Source organism: Eleutherodactylus coqui, chromosome 1 (assembly GCF_035609145.1).
Source record: "Eleutherodactylus coqui strain aEleCoq1 chromosome 1, aEleCoq1.hap1, whole genome shotgun sequence".
In the NCBI taxonomy this organism is placed as follows: Eukaryota; Metazoa; Chordata; class Amphibia; order Anura; family Eleutherodactylidae; genus Eleutherodactylus; species Eleutherodactylus coqui.
Genome location: NC_089837.1, coordinates 324,839,575 through 324,859,413, shown reverse-complemented (window position 1 = coordinate 324,859,413; position 19,839 = coordinate 324,839,575). Strand labels below are relative to the sequence as shown.

The following is a 19,839-nucleotide window of genomic DNA, read 5'->3' as shown; positions in this document are numbered from 1 at the left end:
GTTGGGGTTCTTGAAGCCAAAAATACTCCTAACACTCTCCCTATAGCAGCTCCGGCACCAACAGCACTTTTCCTCCTCTATGTCAGAACAAATCTGTGGCGAGCCGCGGGAGGGGCCGATTTTTATACTCGGGTGACACCTGATCTCGCCAGCCACTCACTGCAGGGGGGTGATATAGGGCTTGAACGTCGCAGGGGGAAGTTGTAATGCCTTCCCTGTCTTTCTATTGGCCAGAAAAGCGGGCTAACGTCTCAGAGATGAAAGTGAAAGTAACTCGAACATCGCGTGGTACTCGTCACGAGTAACGAGCATCTCGAACACGCTAATACTCGAACGAGTATCAAGCTCGGACGAGTACGTTCGCTCATCTCTATAGTTGAATAAAATAAAAAAACAACCTACACTCACCTCCTTGCTACTGCACTCCATGCCACTCTGGTCCCTTGTTGACTACCGGGCACCTGAGCTCAAGGTGATTTCCATTGCTCTGCTCCGTCCTCGGAACCAAACAACATGCCAGAGCCAAAAGGCTGCCAAATGGACCCCATTGACTATAATGGGGTCAGTATGCCATTTGCCATTCTGACCAGCATTTTACTGGAAGAAAGAGTGCAGCATGCTGCGCTATTTCATCCAGAATCTTCTGTCGGTGAATCCAAATGGAACCACTCACACATATGTGAATGTGCCCTAACATTGGAGGCACCCAACAATAAGCAGAAAAAAACAGTCCACTAAATGTTTATCTGAGCACAATGGTGCATTTATAGATGTGGCTGTGCCTGGTACTGTTACGGCACTCTGCCCCCCGAGCGCCAGTTGGGGTGCCCTGATCTCCCGCACCCCCACTGTCCCTGCCTACTTGCCTCGGCCCTGGCTAACCCCAGGCGGACAACTGGACGGCGGTCCCTGCCCTGGCTAGGGACCTGGCGACTGACAAGCAGGAACCTACCTAATGGGGGGAACAGAGTGCCGACAGAGGAGGCAGATGAATCAGACCAACAAAACTGACAAGGCTGGAGATGGAACTCACAGGCAAACTGGCAGGGTGCTGGATAGCAACTAGTGCTGACTGGGCCAGACTAGATTAGAGGCAAACAGAACCAACTAAAACAGACTGAGTAACAGGGGACCAGAGGGAGCTGACCGACAACTAGGGACTGACTGAGGAGAACCGCAGACAGACTGGCTAGGTGCATGCAGAACCAATAACTGGCAATGAGCTCAGTTCACTGCCAGTCTTTTAACCACAAGGTTCCGCCCAGGAGCGGAGAGTGGGAGGAGGCAACTCCACCCACTGCTGTATAAGAAGCACAGAGGAGTGCGGGCGGCACCCTACGGGCGGGCACGCCCACGCCGCCGCCCACTGGCCAACCCAAGCTGCTGGGATGACCTCGACACAGGGCTCCAGGCTGCTGGAGCCGACGCCGGAGCGACGCGCGCCGACCGCGGGACCCCATGCCGCACTGTATGGTAACATTACCCCCCCTCTGACGGGGGACCTCCGGGCCCCCGGAAACTCGACCAGGCTTATCCAGGCAAAGGCTGTGAAAACGCTGTACCGACCCGAGAATGTGACCCTCCTGAGCGGACACCATGGACTGATCCTCAGGTCCATGACTTCGGTCGTCTGTGGCTGCCCCATTTCCTTCAGGGCCAACCGTTGACATATAGTCATGTTTCAGGTCGTCTTCCGAGTCAATGTCCAACCATTCGCCACTGTCTTTTGACCCATCCTCGCTACCAATGACGCTGCCTTCAAAATCTGAGGCATCTCTAACTTTAAAATCACTGTCATCTGAGCTATCATACTCCAAAAAACTCTTCCGGGCCCCCAAATATTGTACGGTTCCTGGACCCCGGCAAGAATCCAGGACCTCCTGGGCCTTGTGTTCAACTTCATCACAGACCAGGGTGGGCGGCGGGGGACCGGAGGTGGGCATCACCGAAGAGACAACAGGTTTCGACAAAGACTTATGGCACCCCGTGCGACCCCTCCTTTTGCGATTTCCAGAGGACCGGTACCCCTTCTGTTCGACTGAGCAGGGGGGAGGGGGAGCGCGATGGCTATGGCAGGACGGCCCCCACTGGGTTAGCTCCCCAGTGGCCCAATCGAATTGGGGGTTGTGCAACGCCAGCCACGGCATCCCTAGTACCATGTCTACCGACATTTTCTCCATCACCAGGAATGATAAACCTTCCGAATGGCGACCCCCCCACCATGAGTTGTAACACTGGGGTCCTCCATCGAACCAAGCCCGAAGCAAGAGGAGTAGCATCAATGCTAGCAAAACGAATTGGCGTCTTCAGCGTCAGAAATTCAGCCCTCAGGGGCTCAACGAGACGCATGCTTATCAGGTTAGCAGCTGCTCCGGAATCAATAAACGCCTGCCCTGGGCGGGAGAAGTTCCGGAATCTAACCTGGCAGGGTATCAGAAGTCTAGGACGTACCTGAGGTCCTAGGCGACCCTCCCTGCAGTCGCCTAGGACTGGAAGTCTTTCTGCCGATTCAGACTGTGGACGCTGAGGCCTCCAGGGGCAAGTCATCACCCGATGTCCAGCTTTCCCGCAGTAGAGACAGAGATTATGTAATAACCGAATCCGGCGTCGCTCCTTGGGGTCCAGCGGGTCCAGTTCCATAGGTTCGGGAACAGAGACTGGTACGGACGGGGAGGGAACAGGACAAATGACCTCCCTGACTCTATGGGTCGGTCTATCTTGCTTCCCAGCCCTGAGCCTCCTATCTGCCTTCACTGCTAACTCCATAGCCTCCTTTAAGGACCCGGGAACGGGATGGGAGATCAACAGTTCTTTGACCGCGTCTGAGAGACCTTGCATAAAAACGTCTTTCAGGGCACTATCGTTCCATGCAGTATCACCCGCATAGCGTCTGAAATTGGAGCAATAATCCTCCACACAAAGCGACCCCTGATGCAGCGCCAGCAACCGAGAAACCGCCAACCCCACTCTGTCCGGTTCATCGAAGATGCCCCCAAGTTCCTGAAAAAAGGAGTCCACCGAATGCAGGGAGGGGGAACCCTCGGGAATGGAAAAGGCCCAAGTCTGGGCAGAGCCCCGCAGCAGGGACATTATGAGCCCGACCCTCTGGACCTCCGAGCCGGAAGAGCGGGGACGCATCCGAAAAAACAGGCGACACGCCTGTTGAAAAACAAAAAACTTGTTCCTCTCCCCAGAGAACACCTCGGGAAGAGGGCACCTGGGTTCGGGACTGGTAACGGCATTCTGCTCCTGCGACAATGCCCACTGCTCCTGGGCCACCATGCGAGCTGACAAATCCCGGATCACCGGCACCAGGTCTTGCAGCTGGTTTGCGAGGGCGCTGATCGCCGCCATGAAAAGAAAAACAGTATTTTAAGGGCCAGTTATTATGTTACGGCACTCTGCCCCCCGAGCGCCAGTTGGGGTGCCCTGATCTCCCGCACCCCCACTGTCCCTGCCTACTTGCCTCGGCCCTGGCTAACCCCAGGCGGACAACTGGACGGCGGTCCCTGCCCTGGCTAGGGACCTGGCGACTGACAAGCAGGAACCTACCTAATGGGGGGAACAGAGTGCCGACAGAGGAGGCAGATGAATCAGACCAACAAAACTGACAAGGCTGGAGATGGAACTCACAGGCAAACTGGCAGGGTGCTGGATAGCAACTAGTGCTGACTGGGCCAGACTAGATTAGAGGCAAACAGAACCAACTAAAACAGACTGAGTAACAGGGGACCAGAGGGAGCTGACCGACAACTAGGGACTGACTGAGGAGAACCGCAGACAGACTGGCTAGGTGCATGCAGAACCAATAACTGGCAATGAGCTCAGTTCACTGCCAGTCTTTTAACCACAAGGTTCCGCCCAGGAGCGGAGAGTGGGAGGAGGCAACTCCACCCACTGCTGTATAAGAAGCACAGAGGAGTGCGGGCGGCACCCTACGGGCGGGCACGCCCACGCCGCCGCCCACTGGCCAACCCAAGCTGCTGGGATGACCTCGACACAGGGCTCCAGGCTGCTGGAGCCGACGCCAGAGCGACGCGCGCCGACCGCGGGACCCCATGCCGCACTGTATGGTAACAGGTACTTGAGGTCAACCCTTTCAAAGTCAAAGTATGCATCCTATTCATTTAGCTGATCACGTGGGTCAGCTCTACTGGTCACTCACGGATGAGCTATCGAATGGATAAGCTATCAATTATGATGCACTTTCCTGCCCATGCTCTCACAACTGTCTGTGGGGGAACCTTTTGAGCAGTGTATGCACACAGCCATCCAGACAATTCAGCATTATGTACTCTGGTATGTGTGTGTGTGTGTGTGTGTCTGTATCCACACAAGGATTTGACCAATAATTTTTATAGCTGTTGTAGTAATTTCTAGAGCAGGGGTAGAATTTGGTTAGTTTGGGCTGGTTCTCTCAATCTAGTCGTTAAAATCACAAATGGATCACAATAATGGTTATTGGCTAAATTCCGATCTGATTCTCTATACTGCTGTAATTTTCTGACAGCAGTATAGCTCACCTCCAAGCTGTCCTCCACCTGCCTCTCTCAACTCTCCAACAGCAGCTGAGGAAGCATTTGCAGGACTACATACAAGACTGACAGCCCATTGTCAGTCCGCTGACTTAGATGTTAGCCATGTGTAGAGCCAATCAGTGACTGACATCTAATGTATAAGCCCCTCCTCTACAGTGCTAGACAATGTACCACCTCCCAGTGCACAGTAAGCAGGACTTCAGGATGGATAACCCTCCAATACAGAGATAAGCTGGATAGGAATATTAGTAAGGCTATGCTCACATCTGCACTGGAGGCTGTTTGGACTTTTTTTGCACTCCTCACTTATTGAAGGTTTTGCATTTGCTCAGACATTTAGCCAGATATTTCTGTCCTATTGGGTCAGCAATTTTGTATTAAAATTTGAGATATATATATATATATATATATATATATATTTTTTTTTTTTTTTAATGAATATTGTTCCAGATTGTATATTAAACTTTATTCATTTATTGTATATTAAACTATATTGGTTTTCTGACTCCTGTTTATAATGAAAGCCATAATATTCTGTCAGATCTGTTGCACGATAAGCACCAGCACACCAGGCGGACTTCAATGACTTATAATGGATTTTGCTATGCCCTCCATAGTTTTTGATGGGAAAAATAGTGTAGTACTATTTTTCCCATTAGAAACAACAGAATATGCAAAGACTCCTAATGTTACCTCCAACACAGATGTGAACATAGCCTTAAAGGGTACCTGTCATTTCAGGTGGCTTTGCAGAATAGGTTGTTATGAGGAATAACACTATTACTGGAATGTATGGAATTTTTTATCAGTTTTCACCACTTCTAAATGTCAGTTTTCCCTAAGTTAGTAGGTGGAGACTAGCTGCTATGATATGTCTCATACACAGCACCCACAGAGAAAAAGAGATTATATTGCCTTATATTTTTGTAGCACACACTCAAAAGCAATAATCATGGAGAAGATTATACAGCAATACTGAAGCAGTGTAGTTTTGACTTCAGATCTAAGGTGAGGTAAAAAAACATACTAAAGCCTTCAGCCACAGCATCTCTATGCCACACTCACACTCTGCAGCTGTTTCCTCCTCTCACTTTCCGCTCCATAGACTTTTATGGGCAGCATAACACCTGATCCCTCAGTGAGTTCATCCCTATTAGGAAGAATTTTAGCAGTACCTCGGAGTTTATTATCAGTACAGGAAGAGCAGGGAAATAGAAGTGTCTAATAAGTGGAGAAAGAAGTTTTTTTTCTTGAATAAGAGATATTTTAATGTTTCTTATACTTGTTTGTACTATTGATGTATGCAAAGCTTGTTGAAGTGACAGTAGCAATTTAAGCATGCAACAATAAAGCCCTACTAGTTAAACACTGGACTGCAAAAGCTCAGTTGTTTTCCTGTAAAGCAATTCCAAGCCAGAGTACTGAGTGTTTCTACAGATCCCATTAGTACATTTTTTTGCAAAAGGTTAAAAAAACTGAAATCCTTTAAACCCACACAATATAAATAAGAAAATTTAATTTCTTAAGGCTGCACAGAAAATAACCACTTACACATGCAAATTTAATCTAATGGATTCATACTTATACTGATTGTTCATGCTGATTCTGATTTCTGCTTTCAGCTTGAAAACCATTTTATTTTAATGTCAGAGGAGTTTCATATCATCATCTGGTTGCTTACAGCTCAGGTGAGGTGTCACTATGTGTTTTACACATTATGTAGCACAGTCTAGCTCACTGCATTATATGGAGAACTGTTCAATCTGTGTACAAATCCCACTTTATCTATATATATACATTGCAGGCACAATTTACATGTGGGCAATGTATGGAAACTATGCAGACTGCAACACAGCATACAGCAGTGTTTCTTAAACTTTCTCAACTTGGCCCCACTTCCTTCAACATGTTAATGATCGGGCATATGAAATGGTCAAAGTCTAATGCAAAATGTAAAAAGTTATTTAATGATCTTTGATTTCCCTGCAGAACGCAATATATTCTTTAAATCAGTATAAAATAAGTAAATGATGTCACCACTGTCTCATCATCAATTCGAAGGTGCCTCACCGAAGAGGCTTATATCACAGATTGAGAAACAATGGCATGAAAGTATAGCAATTAACCAAAATAGAGAACCAAAAAAACAAAGTAAATAGCCTCCTGAACTAATATTTTGGCTGCTGAATGCCCACATATATGGCAATTCAGTATGGAATTTGCCATAAACGGGACTCTGTGTGTCTCCAAATACATTGTGACATGCTCCAATGCATCCTATATTCTAGAGCTATAATCCCTTAGAAGCATTGCTTCTAGTAGAGAATATGGTTCCTCAGGGAAGCCACGATACTGCAACACAGGGAGCACCTACTGGTCTTTAATACTAACCTGTAGCAAGCCCATGTATCAATATACAGGCTCTATATGCAAATAAGGAAGATGGAACAACATCTCTGCAGTAACATCTATTGAATGGCAGCATTCCTTCAAATCAATGTCAGACCCTTTAAACAAGTCTTTAAAACATCGATTGGGAATTGAAAACTAAGCCAGAAAACCATACACAGACAGCTGTTTCGGGGTTTTTGCTCCTCATCAGTGGGCAGTAGGTTTCTGCCTTGGCTAGTGGAATTCCTGTGATGTAGGTCTGGAGGGGGATCATCACTCCTTAAGGGGAGCACCTAGAAGGTGAGTGGTGAGACTTATAAGGCCTTGCATGCTCCCCTGGGAAATATATACAAATAAGGAAGATGGAACAAAGGAAGATAGAACAACACCTCTGCAACATCACCTGTTGGATGGCGGCATTCTTTCAAATCAATGGCAGGCCCTTTAAACAAGTCTTTAAAACAATGATTGGGAATAGAAAACCAAGCAAGAAAACCATACACAGACAGCTGTGTATACAGGCTCTCTACACACGAATTTGCTGATTGCATAAGACCTTCGGCTGCCACAGAATCATACGCAAACTCTTTTTGTTTCATCAATCATTGGCAAGCTTAAGTGGTAATATCTTTGAATAATATAATCAACACTCTCTTATATACAGTATTAATGTTCAAATCTTAGAGTGAATTTTCACTCTAATATTTTTTGATCTAATCAGGTTTAAAATTCTGCGCTAATTGATTTCTTATATGCTTATGCATTCAGAGCTCGTTTTTGCAGATAGAACGTACCAAGTCCCCTGCATAAACATTGTTTAAAACATAACGTAGGCTACCTGTAACTGCCACTAGAGGGAGCTTACCGCATACTGTTATACATCAAAATCAACAATAGCTCAATATATAGTAACGTCTAAGCTTCCTGTAGTGGTGGCTGAAGGCAGACAGCATGTTATCTTTGAAATCTTTTTCTACCAAAAGGTTGACCTAAAAATGACACAGTACATTAAAAAGGAGGAGATTCATTTTAAAGTGTATAAACTAATTGTACCAAAAATCTCTTTGTCCAGGGCTGTATGTACAGTTTGTGCTGCCCAAAGCATTCAGACTGAATACGTCCCATTAAGTGCTCATTTACACTGGTCAGTATTGTCACAATTTGTTCATTTTTGGGTGATCATAACTATAATTGCCTAGTATTAATGAAGAAGACCAATGGTAATAAAATCAGTATCATTATTTACCTTTCAATCTTCATTAATCGTGCTATTACATAGATACAGTACCAGAACTAAACCTACTACATATACAGATATGATACCAAAACCAAGCTTACTACATAGATACAAGAACAGGACCAAACGTATTACGTAGATACGGTAACTGAGACAAACTACTGCATAAATACAGTAACAGAACCAAGCTTACTATACAGATAGGGTACCAGAATCAAGTTTACTGCATATATATGGCACCAGAACCAAGCTTAAGTTTGCCTCTGCCAGTGGAATAATATATCCATTACCAGTATAAAAAGACAATGGATTGGCATGCTGATCCACACGCAAATCTACGGGAGGATTCCAATGCTCAGCATTGGATTTCTGCCGCAGATTAAGTGTCAGATCCCCATCAGAAAAATCTGACATGAATGCCATTAATCTGACAATTAATTAAAGGGAACCTGTAACCACCAAACAGCACCCGCTCCTTGTGAGTATAAAAAGTATATCCCCTGGCTCCCCATCACCTCACTGAACAGCACCATAACTTAATTCATGGTGCTGTTTGTTGGTGACAGATTCCCTTTAAGTCATGTGAACATGCCCTTACACAGATAAACACAAAAAAACACAGTTTTATACACATAAACACACACACACATACATTAACACACACAGTTGAACATTTATATACTTACATACATTTCACATACTGTAAATACATAGGCACACTTTTACAGACACTATTATACATATTTACCCTACTGGCTTCCACAGTGCAATGCTGAGTTGGACTATGGCACCCCCATCTGTTAAGGGAAGTGTAGCCTACCTAAGCAACATAGAAGGGGCCAGTCTGCGTCTTCTAAATGGAAGAATATTCACTTCGCTCCTCCTCTGGGGCAGCACTGTGCCTGTGTGACTGAGTAATAACAGATAACGCCAGGCAGCAGATCGGACCTGCATTTATCAGGCTTCTTTCCTACCCCTTCCTGTTTTTTATATTGTTCTCTCACTGATAGAATCCATATCCAGAGGAGAGATGGTCCTTCAGCTTCAGTGAGAGATCAGATTACATGCTGCCCATAGTAGATTAGATACAGCAGTGTACCAGACTTCCAGATTTGTATACGACACAAACAAACAGATTTTGTTTTTTAAATATAAGCAGCTTTCATTTTATCTCAGCACTGAGGATTAAAAGCTGTTGCTTACAGCAACCAATCACAGGACAGCTTTCATGTTACCTTAGCAGTAAAATATATAGCAACCAATCACAGCACAGCTTTCATGTTACCTCAGCAGTATAATATATAGCAACCAATCACAGCACAGCTTTCATGTTACCTCAGCAGTATAATATACAACAACCAATCACAGCGCAGCTTTCATGCTACGTCAGTGGTATATTATATAGCAACCAATCACAGCACAGCTTTTATTTAACCTCAGCAGTATAATATATAGCAATCAAATTCCAGCACAGCTTTCATGTTACCTCAGCAGTATAAGAAATAGCAACCAATCACAGCACAGCTTTCATGTTACCTCAGCGGTATAAAAAATAGCATCCAATCATAGTACAGCTTTCATGTTAACTCAGCGGTATAATATATGGCTAATACAGTCACACAGCATTAATCAGCACAGGTGTGCTACCACATATTTATGCGCCCTTTCTGATATCCTCTTTTCTTACATAAAATGTCCCTTTTTGTATTGCACGCATTCTGTATTGGGTACCTGGGCTAACTAAAATTTTGCAGGAGCGTTCTTCAGCACCAGGTGACGAATACTGGTGAAATTAAAAATCGAAAACTCACAGACTCCCCCTGTAATTTACATTGCCAACAGCAACTAATTACAATTCAGCATTTGTTTCTTATACTTCTGAGGTAAAATGAAAGCTGCCCTGTGATTGGTTGCTATGAACAACAACTTTTTATTTTGGATGACTTCCATAACAATGTTATGGCTCACTTTGTATATTCCAGGACTGCTGGTCATAAAATCATCATGCAACGCAGGGTATATCTTCTAGTATCAAATAAATATACATACATTGGTAAGCGCAGCTATTTTTTTTTTTACAGATGGTTCTGGACATCTCTTTTTATCTTTTGGGCCAATAAAAGTCTAACAAAGGTAAGGGGAAGAAGCAGGAGACTAGCTGATATGCTATCTAACATACATAGGTCATCAATAGAGATGAGCGAACGTACTCGGATAGGCACTACTCGTCCGAGTAATGTGCCTTATCCGAGTACCGCTGTGTTCGTGCTGAAAGATTCGGGGCGCTCCGCTGCTGACAGGTGAGTCGCAGCGGGGAGCGGGGCAGAGCGGCCGGGAGAGAAGGAGAGAAAGATCTCCCCTCCGTTCCTCCCCGCTCTCCCCTGCAGCTCCCCGCTCCGCAGCGCGTCCCGAATCTTTGAGCACGAGCACAGCGGTACTCGGATAAGGCACATTACTCGGACGAGTAGTGCCTATCCGAGTACGTTCGCTCATCTCTAGTCATCAACTGAAAAAAAACAACTTTTGTAAATCTGGTATATTTCTCTTTAACAGAAACTAACTCTGTTAAAGTTTTGTACATCCAATTAATTCTCATGGTATTTTTCACCGGAAAAAAATCCAAAAAGTTCCAAACCATTGATTTCAATAGGAGCCGTGCCTGCACTTACAAGCGCCGGCCACTATACGAAGGGTGGCGCGGAGGATTCCTCTCTGACCTCTGTTATTGCGGCGCTGACAGCATACGCCTGCACAGCTGATCAGTCGGGGTCTCGAGCAGCGGACCCCGGCCGATCAACTATTGATGACCTATCCTGTTAATAGGTCATCAATAGCATTTATGCCTGGAAAACCCCTTTTATTTCATACATGGTCTTTGTTAAATATGGCGCTTTCTGTTACACAAGTAATAAATAATTACTTTTGAATTTACTTTGAAACTGAATGTTTCAAATATTAACCTTTTAATTGTATTTATATAACCACTTATATCTTGTGATTTGTACGAAACATATATATTAACCCCATTTTTCTAATACAGACTGCTTACCATTAAACTTTAGTAGAAACGAACTGGTATCTGTGTTGATGGCCTCATTTTTATTGACCTGTTCCAATAGAGTTGGTCTCAAAGAACTTGTTTTGGAATGTAGCTTCATGGAACCAGAATACACAGACAATGTCAGCTTTAAGTCAGTTGGATCAAAGGGCTAATGAAAGAGTAGGATTATATAAAAACACATCAGCAAATATATACATTATCAACCCAAGTCAAATACAAAATTGGTTGTACAATCCTTAATTAATGCTAACGACTTACATTTGAAGTTGTATAAGAAATGTCCTTTGATAAGATTTTCAGCACAATATCTTTGACACCAAAGGGCAATATTTTTCTAAAATTCTCAGTAACCAGCATGTCTATACAAGGAAAACAAAAAACATAATTACAAACACATACACACAGATATTACATCATTTCACACCATGTTAAGGCCTTAGAATTTTTTCTTAGAAATGTTCTAGAAAACCCCTTTAAATGTATATGATCTTCTGGGTCAATTTTAAAATGCATAATTTTAAATATTTTTGCACAATTCAGTTTTTTTGTATCTAAAATAACCTTTTTTTCTTCACATAGCATTATCTTTTATTTAGACAGTATTTTAATGTTACCTGAATACAGAACATAAGAAATAAAACATGTAGGAGACAACCGAAACTCTTACGTTAAGTTTGATGAAAAAACGTTTTTGAGTTTGAAACTTAGAAATGGTGACAGCAAGAAAATACTAATTAATTTAGGGTAGTCATTTCTACAATACATAACATAATAAAGTCTGGGCATCTATGTATCAGGGTAAAGTATCACATATGAGGGTTTTAGTCTATAATTTATGTCACTGAGAATAGAAGAACATTGTGCTTCATTATTTGTAAGAGACATTACATACCTTGGAGCCTTGGAGACAGTTCACGGACTTGCCTGCACATAAAAAGTACTAATTAGTTTATTTTAATAATTTATTTTTTCCTGTTGCAAGGCGCAGTGCAATAAGCAGTATTCCTAGTGGAAATACAAATGTAATTAAGTTTAATTTTTAGAGAACAATAAATGTAAAATAGTAAAAAAGTAGAACCAAAGATGTCAAACCATATATAACATAAAAAATCCAAGAGGATGAGTTGCTGTTTTCAATATATTTCAGTTTTTTCTTTGTGTAGCAACATTTAGTGAAAACTAAACTCTACAAAGTGATCTTAGGTTTCTGCGACTGTCAGAGAACCGTACTGTTTCTCTATGGGGGAAAAAACTGCAACTGACTTAAAATTATCATAAGAATGCCAACCCTGTCAGAATTCTGATGATAGGGCACATTCACGCGGCCAAAATTTTCATATGATTTTTACATGATTTTGTAACTAAATAAACTTAGACAGAACTCAGACCCATTAACCCATTCCCGCTCCAGGACGAAAGTTTATGTCCTGGCAGCGGGGTACTTCACTGACCAATCACAAGGCGGTAGAAGAGATCACACTGTTTATAGTATAGTCTCTCTCTGCAATCGCCTCACAGTGCTTCCAGCGGTTGTAGAGAGAGATAGGGCTGTGTAAAAAAAAAAAGAATATAAAAGTGATCTGTAGTGTAGTGAGGTGTGATCAGTAGTCTAGTGTAGTGAGTGTGCTCTATAGTGTAGTGTAGTGTAGTGAGTGTGCTCTGTAGTGTAGTGTAGTGAGGTGTGTTCTGTAGTGTAGTATAGTGTAGTGAGGTGTACTCAGTAGTGTAGTGTAGTGAAGTGTGCTCTGTAGTGTAGTTTAGTGAGTGTGCTCTGTAGTGTAGTTTAGTGAGTGTGCTCTGTAGTGTAGTATAGTGTAGTGAGGTGTACTCTGTAGTGTAGTGTAGTGAGGTGTGCTCTGTAGTGTAGTATAGTGTAGTGAGTGTGCTCTGTAGTGTAGTGTAGTGAGGTGTGTTCTGTAGTGTAGTATAGTGTAGTGAGGTGTACTCAGTAGTGTAGTGTAGTGAAGTGTGCTCTGTAGTGTAGTTTAGTGAGTGTGCTCTGTAGTGTAGTTTAGTGAGTGTGCTCTGTAGTGTAGTATAGTGTAGTGAGGTGTACTCTGTAGTGTAGTGTAGTGAGGTGTGCTCTGTAGTGTAGTGTAGTGAGTGTGCTCTGTAGTGTAGCGAGGTGTGTTCTGTTGTGTAGTATAGTGTAGTAAGGTGTACTCTGTAGTGTAGTGTAGTGAGGTGTGCTCTGTAGTGTAGTTTAGTGAGTGTGCTCTGTAGTGTAGTATAGTGTAGTGAGGTGTACTCTGTAGTGTAGTGTAGTGAGGTGTGCTCTGTAGTGTAGTGTAGTGAGTGTGCTCTGTAGTGTAGCGAGGTGTGTTCTGTTGTGTAGTATAGTGTAGTAAGGTGTACTCTGTAGTGTAGTGTAGTGAGGTGTGCTCTGTAGTGTAGTTTAGTGAGTGTGCTCTGTAGTGTAGTATAGTGTAGTGAGGTGTACTCTGTAGTGTAGTGTAGTGAGGTGTGCTTCACTGACCAATCACAAGGCGGCAGAAGAGATCACGCTGTTTATAGTATAGTCTCTCTCTGAAATCGCCTCACAGTGCTTCCGGCGGTTGTAGAGAGAGATAGGGCTGTGTAAAAGCTTGGGAATATTTTTGATGAACCCGATCATGCAGGTTATGCAGTCAGTAAGCTGTTGGCCCTGCGCCAGGGGCGCCTGTCGGCAGAAGAATATTGGTCTAGTTTCAGGCAGTATACAGGTGAATCTGCATGGAACGACTTTGCGCTCAAAGATTAGTTTTTGGTAGGCCTGTCTGACGCAGTAAAACATCTATTGCTGTCCCATCCGTCACCCTCTACTTTGAATCAGGCTATGGAATTGGCAGTCAGAGCTGATCGTAGACTCCGGTCTAGAAGGGAAGCTAAGCTAGAGTACCGTCAAGAACGTGGTGCTAAGTCTCTGGTGACTTCTACAGCCTGTACCCCATTGTCAACCCCTCGAGCTGATGGTATGGAAGTGGACCGGTTAAGTCCTGAAGAACGGAGGCTGTTCCGGGTTTCAAGCCAACTCTGTTTCTACTGCGGCAAGGCTGGTCATTGCATTGCGTCCTGCCAGGAAAGGCGGATACGGAAGCAGCAGGAAAACTTCAGCTCCTAGGTGACTGTCGGGAGGGTCATCTAGGAGGTCAGGTACTCCCTAAATTACTGGTGCCTTGTAGTGTGTCTTACAAGGCTTTTCACAGGGTGGGACAGGCATTTATTGATTCTAGGTCGGCCGCAAACCTTATCCATTTGCAGTTCGTAATACCACTGTTATCAAGTTTTACCGCGTTAGGGTTGCCGATCCACTTTACCAGTATCGATGCAACCCCTCTGTCCTCAGGGGTAGTGCGTTGGAGGACACCAGAACTTCGGTTCATGGTGGGCGCATTACATTCAGAGGTTATTTCATTTCTGGTCATAGAGAAGATGTCCGTGGATATTGTTCTCAGATTGCCGTGGCTAAGGACGCGCAATCCTCAGTTCGATTGGACTACTCTGGAGCTAGTTCGGTGGGGAGGGTCCTGTCAGGATCATCTAGTGCCTGTTACATTGTGCTCCACCGATACTATTAGTATTCCGGACTATTTACGGGATTTTCAAGATGTGTTCTCTGAGAAGCTTTCTGAGGTATTACCCCCACACCGCAAATAGGATTGTAGGATTGATCTGGTCCCGGATAGTCCCATCCCTAAGGGGGCCATATTTAATCTGTCGGGTCGGGAGCATGAGGCTCTTAAATCCTTAGCCAAGGAGCATCAAAGTCACCAGCTGGAGCAGGCCTATTTTTTGTTGAAAAGAAAGATCAGTCTTTGCGGCCTTGTGTTGACTATCAGGCTTTAAGCAAGATCACCATAAAAAATCAGTTCTCGCTCCCTCTGATCCCTAATCTGTTAAATCATGTGGTGGGAGCACGTTGGTTCTCTAAGCTTGACCTTCGGAGAGTTTATAATCTTATACGTATTAAGTCTGGTAACGAGTGGAAGACCGCGTTCAACACACCGTTGGGGCACTTCGAGTGTCTGGTTATGCCCTTCGGGTTATGCAACGCCCCTGCGGTTTTTCAGGGGTTTATGAATGCGGTCTTCCACGATTATCTAGGGGCTTTTATGGTTGTCTATTTAGATGACATTTTGGTGTACTCGTCGGATTGGGAAACGCATGTCAGACATCTCAATTTAGTGTTAGAGTGGCTACGGGAGTACCAATTGTATGTTAAATTGGAGAAGTGCTCATTTGGGGTCAAACGCGTGTCATTCCTTGGGTATATTGTTACTCCAACTGATCTGTGTATGGAGTCAGACAAGGTGGCGGCAATCGCACAATGGGCTAAACCAGATAATTTGAAGGCTCTTCAGCGCTTTCTTGGGTTTGCCAACTTTTACAGACAATTTATGAGAAATTACCTGATATAATCCTTGGATTACCCTGGTTTAAGATTCATAACCGGATTGTCAATTGGGTTTCTAATGAGATTTCTGGGTGGGGAACCCACTGTCTAACGAGGTATATTCCTGCGAATACCCCTGTTAGGGACTATTAGCCCTCATCCCGGTTCTGGGAAATGTTATGATAAAAAACATTTTTTCATACACTTGTTCATTACAGACTTTTGTGACTGAGGCCAATTGTGCAAGGCGCAATAGTTCTGTTCAATGTGTCTTATGTATGTTTTTGCTCCTTATTGTGACAGTTATGCGCTATTTCAGACCCGTATGCATAAGTCCTGTAAGACGTTTCATCCATTGGAGGAGTTGTCGTATATATTTATATTTGCCCAAAAGGTCCAGGGGACCCTTTTTTTTGAAGAGGGATAGTGTTATGTCTGTCAGCACTTGGTTAAATAATTGCCAGCACACCTAGTGTCTCTAGGTTCTATCCAGACTTGCCAGAGTTAACAGCTCCTGTGCCTCCTAGTCTAGGTTAATTATCCTGCTAGTGTCTGAGAGGTGTAGCTGGTGATTGACTTGTCTGGCAGCCAACAAGCTTCTCCCGCCTCCCTATAAGATCCAGCTCATGCTGCCTGGGAGGGGCCGATTATTCTCCAGTAATCCCTGAGCAGTCCTGCTGTTCAGACCTGCTCAGTTCTGGCTCTGGTTCTTTGACCTGTTCCCAGGTTGTTCTGGTTGTTCCTCTACTGCTGATAGTAGCTGCTGCGGGTTTACCAGTTTTTCCTGTCATATTGGTCCATCCTTTCAGCCTAGCCTGTTGGTACCAGTAAGTTGTTTTCTGCATAGGTACGGCGGTTCCTTCCTGTCATTTGCCACTAGGCAGTGTAGGGTCAGTGTTGGCGGCCTGGAAGGGACATTGGCGTGGGTGAGAGTCAGGGAGTCCCGCGCTGTGCGTACCTGTGCACACTATCAGTATTGTAACATACCCGTGCCGTGCCTACCTGTGCTCATTACTAGTATTGTAAGTCCCGCGACGTGCGTTCCTGTGCACACTACTAGTACCGTAACAGATCCCTTATGTAATGTAACTACTAACACACATCTGTACCGTACAAACTTGAAATTTGGCACGACCATTCTTTAGGTGCTAAATAGGAAAAGTAAAGGGGTCACTACTTGATTATTTAATTCTAAGTGCAAAAGAATGTGAGCCCCTATGTTATGTACCTAATCCAATTCTCTAATTTCCCGGTGTCGTACAAACATGAAATTTGGCACAAGCATACTTTAGGTCAAAACTAAAAAAAGTAAGGTGGGTCACAACTTGATTATTCAATTCTAAGCGCCAAAGTGATTGACCCCTTATGTAATGTATTTAATAACACACATCTATGCAGCACAAACATGAAATCTGCCATGACAATTCTTTATGTCCTAAATAGGAAAAGTAAAGGGGTTGCAACATCAATATTCAATTCTATGCATGAAAAACTGTGTGAAAATCCACAATACATGAGACAGTTCTTTTCTCAAACCATAAAGCCTAGGGAAATTATTTGTATACTGAGGAGAATCTACCTCACCTCTGTGTATATACTGAGGAGAATCTAAGTCACCTCTGTATGCATATACAGTAGAACCTCAACTAACGTCATTAATCCGTCCGGAAGCAATGGACTTTAGTAGAAATCAATGTTAGTTGAGGACATTATTTCTAAAGGAATTAATGTAAATCCAATTAATTGGTTCTAGACGTTCCAAAAAACACACCAAACCTCATTTAATAGAGAATAAATCTGGTCTTTAATACCAAAAACAATAAAAATACTGAATGAATATAAAACACAACTGTAAAGAATAAATTAACATTGCAAGGACATCATTATAGCAGTACGTATCACTGTGTTATCTGTGGTTTGACACAGGACGCAGGGACATCATTATAGAAATATATATCACTGTGTTATCTGTGCTTTGACATAGGACTGCAGGGACATCATTAGCAGTATGTATCACTGTGTTATCTGTTCTTTGACATAGGACTGCAGTATTTATTTGCAAACGTTTCGTTACTGTACTGTACTCATCTGTACAGGACTTACATTTTGCAGTACAGTGGGGATTCAGGAGTCAGGCAGCGTTCAGCCGCCACTTTGGCAATTCAGCAGGCTGTACTGTGTCAGGAGGCAGGCAGACACAGCAACGTTCATCCGGCACTGTGCACTGTGGAGAGGGGAGGGGGATGGAGTAGGCGAGCGCTGCTGCAGGAGAAGCAGGAAGTGACCGGCATCAGCTGCGCGCTGGCTCACTGAGCAGCGCCCGGGGTCATGGAGCGGTCAGTGCCCTTATCTGAGGAATGCAACTTTATTTGAGGGACCGTCGCAGCCCTGAAACATCGACTTAAGTTGAAAACAGTTTTATTTAAGAGCAATGCTTCTCAAGGGCTCACTTTACTAAAAGGCTGTAAAGCATATACATCTACGGAAGGCAGGGATGGAGTATGCCTTTAGGGCTAAGAAGGGGCTGCAACCTTTAGTCTGGGGTAAATTTAAATTAAAAGGGGTGTTGCCTTTAAGGGTAAAAAGTGAGGAAAGTGGGATGGGTGACATTCTGCAGAGGGACATCGGTACATGCAGTCTGAAAAGAATCTAGTGCTCCTCTATGTGTATGCATATTTTATTCCTCAATTTCTCTGAAGTAACCACGACTTCATAAAATTTTCAGTGCGAACAACAGGTAAACCCCTATACCAAAATAACTTGGTCAAAGCTGGGTATATAAGCTAGTATATATAAATATATATATTGTTACTTTGGATGAATTTTGTATTACAGTACCTTTGTGTTACGCGATTCATACCAGGGATATCAGAAATTAATCCTCCTTGTTGTAGGTGGATCCAAGCTTTCTGTATATCAGCTGTAAGTAAGTGATATCCACCACTTAAAAATATCTGCACAAGAAGTAAGAAGTACAAGACTTTTAGTGGAAAACATATATTAATATCGTACATAAAAAACCCACTAGATTAACATTTCATGTTCAATGTACTTCCTGGATGTCCACTAAACTTTTTCCATTGTAATATTTGTAGTTTCTTACCCCTTTGAAGCTGAAACATTTAATTTGTAGCAAAAGGACGACTACAATAAGAGATGCAGATTTCTTTAAGACCTCTCTTTTCTTTTCCTTTCTGCCTCCTGCGGTGAAAAGAAGCCAGAGAAACATGCAGATACACTGCTGAAGGCTCTGGGAAGTTTTGCATCTCAACCCAGTGCTGGATTCACAGCTATGTGTTTAGTACTGCTGTGTAATGTTTTTCATGCTGTTTCTGCTGCATCTGAGAGTGTGCAATATAGGGATGGGGAGCAGAATGTCCTATTTTCTGTGCATGGGAGACATCACAACAGCCAAACAAGCCATAGCAGTGAACTGAAACAGCTATTGATTGGCTGATTGGTCAAATGTCCGTGTTCAGAGGGACCTGGAAGTAGATACTGGAGGGGGAACAGGGAAGTCATGGAATAGAAGTAGTGGGGGATCAATGAAGTGAACACTGCTTTTTTAAGCATTCTCAGTAAACATTAAAATGGCTAGACAACTATTTAAAGGATGCAACCTAAACACTCCATAAATAACAAACCAAGGTTCATTTTATATGGTCAAATTTACTGTCTAGTGCAGTTGACCATAATAGCACGTTGATCGGTGCATGTTTAGTTAAATGGAGCAATCATCTTGAGTATGGGAAGGAGCGATTATTAATATGTTAATTAATCCCCATGCAGTTTACATATCATTAACAGCATATTGTCTGTTTACATGGGGAGATATGCTGTGGTCAAGCAATGACTTTCTTGCCCACATAAAAGATGTGATCAGCTGAATATGCATGTTGTGTTTACACTGAGCAATGATCAAGTACAAATGTTCTTATGAAGACTTGTTCAACCAATCATTGACCTGGGTAAAAGGGCTTTCTGAATGTTAGGTTTCACTCTTCCCATGCATACAGATATATTAATTTACTGAATATTCATGGAAAGTCCTGCATACTACATTCTCTACATTCTAACTTTCAGAAGTGCCCTTTTTGCGCACCTAAAAACAATGCTCGTCTGGCTGAGCCTTTACTATTATAACATTGTATAACAGAGGGTTCCAGTAACCCCTTAAGGACATGACCCTTTTTTTTCCCTTTTCGGTTTTTCCTCTCCCCTTTTAAAAAATTGTAACTCC

General features: G+C 43.5%; 1 protein-coding gene across 1 annotated transcript in view; it reads right to left on the bottom strand.

Annotated features, from left to right (window-relative positions):
* Positions 1-19,839, bottom strand: part of LOC136575465 (uncharacterized) — a 383,051-nt gene that overhangs the window by 249,382 nt on the left and 113,830 nt on the right. Inside the window, exons 13-16 of the mRNA XM_066575086.1 lie at positions 18,438-18,553; positions 12,120-12,151; positions 11,486-11,586; positions 11,216-11,375 (exon numbers count right to left, since the gene is read on the bottom strand). Coding sequence (XP_066431183.1) covers positions 11,216-11,375; positions 11,486-11,586; positions 12,120-12,151; positions 18,438-18,553 — 409 coding nt within the window. The remainder of the gene's footprint in view (positions 1-11,215; positions 11,376-11,485; positions 11,587-12,119; positions 12,152-18,437; positions 18,554-19,839) is intronic.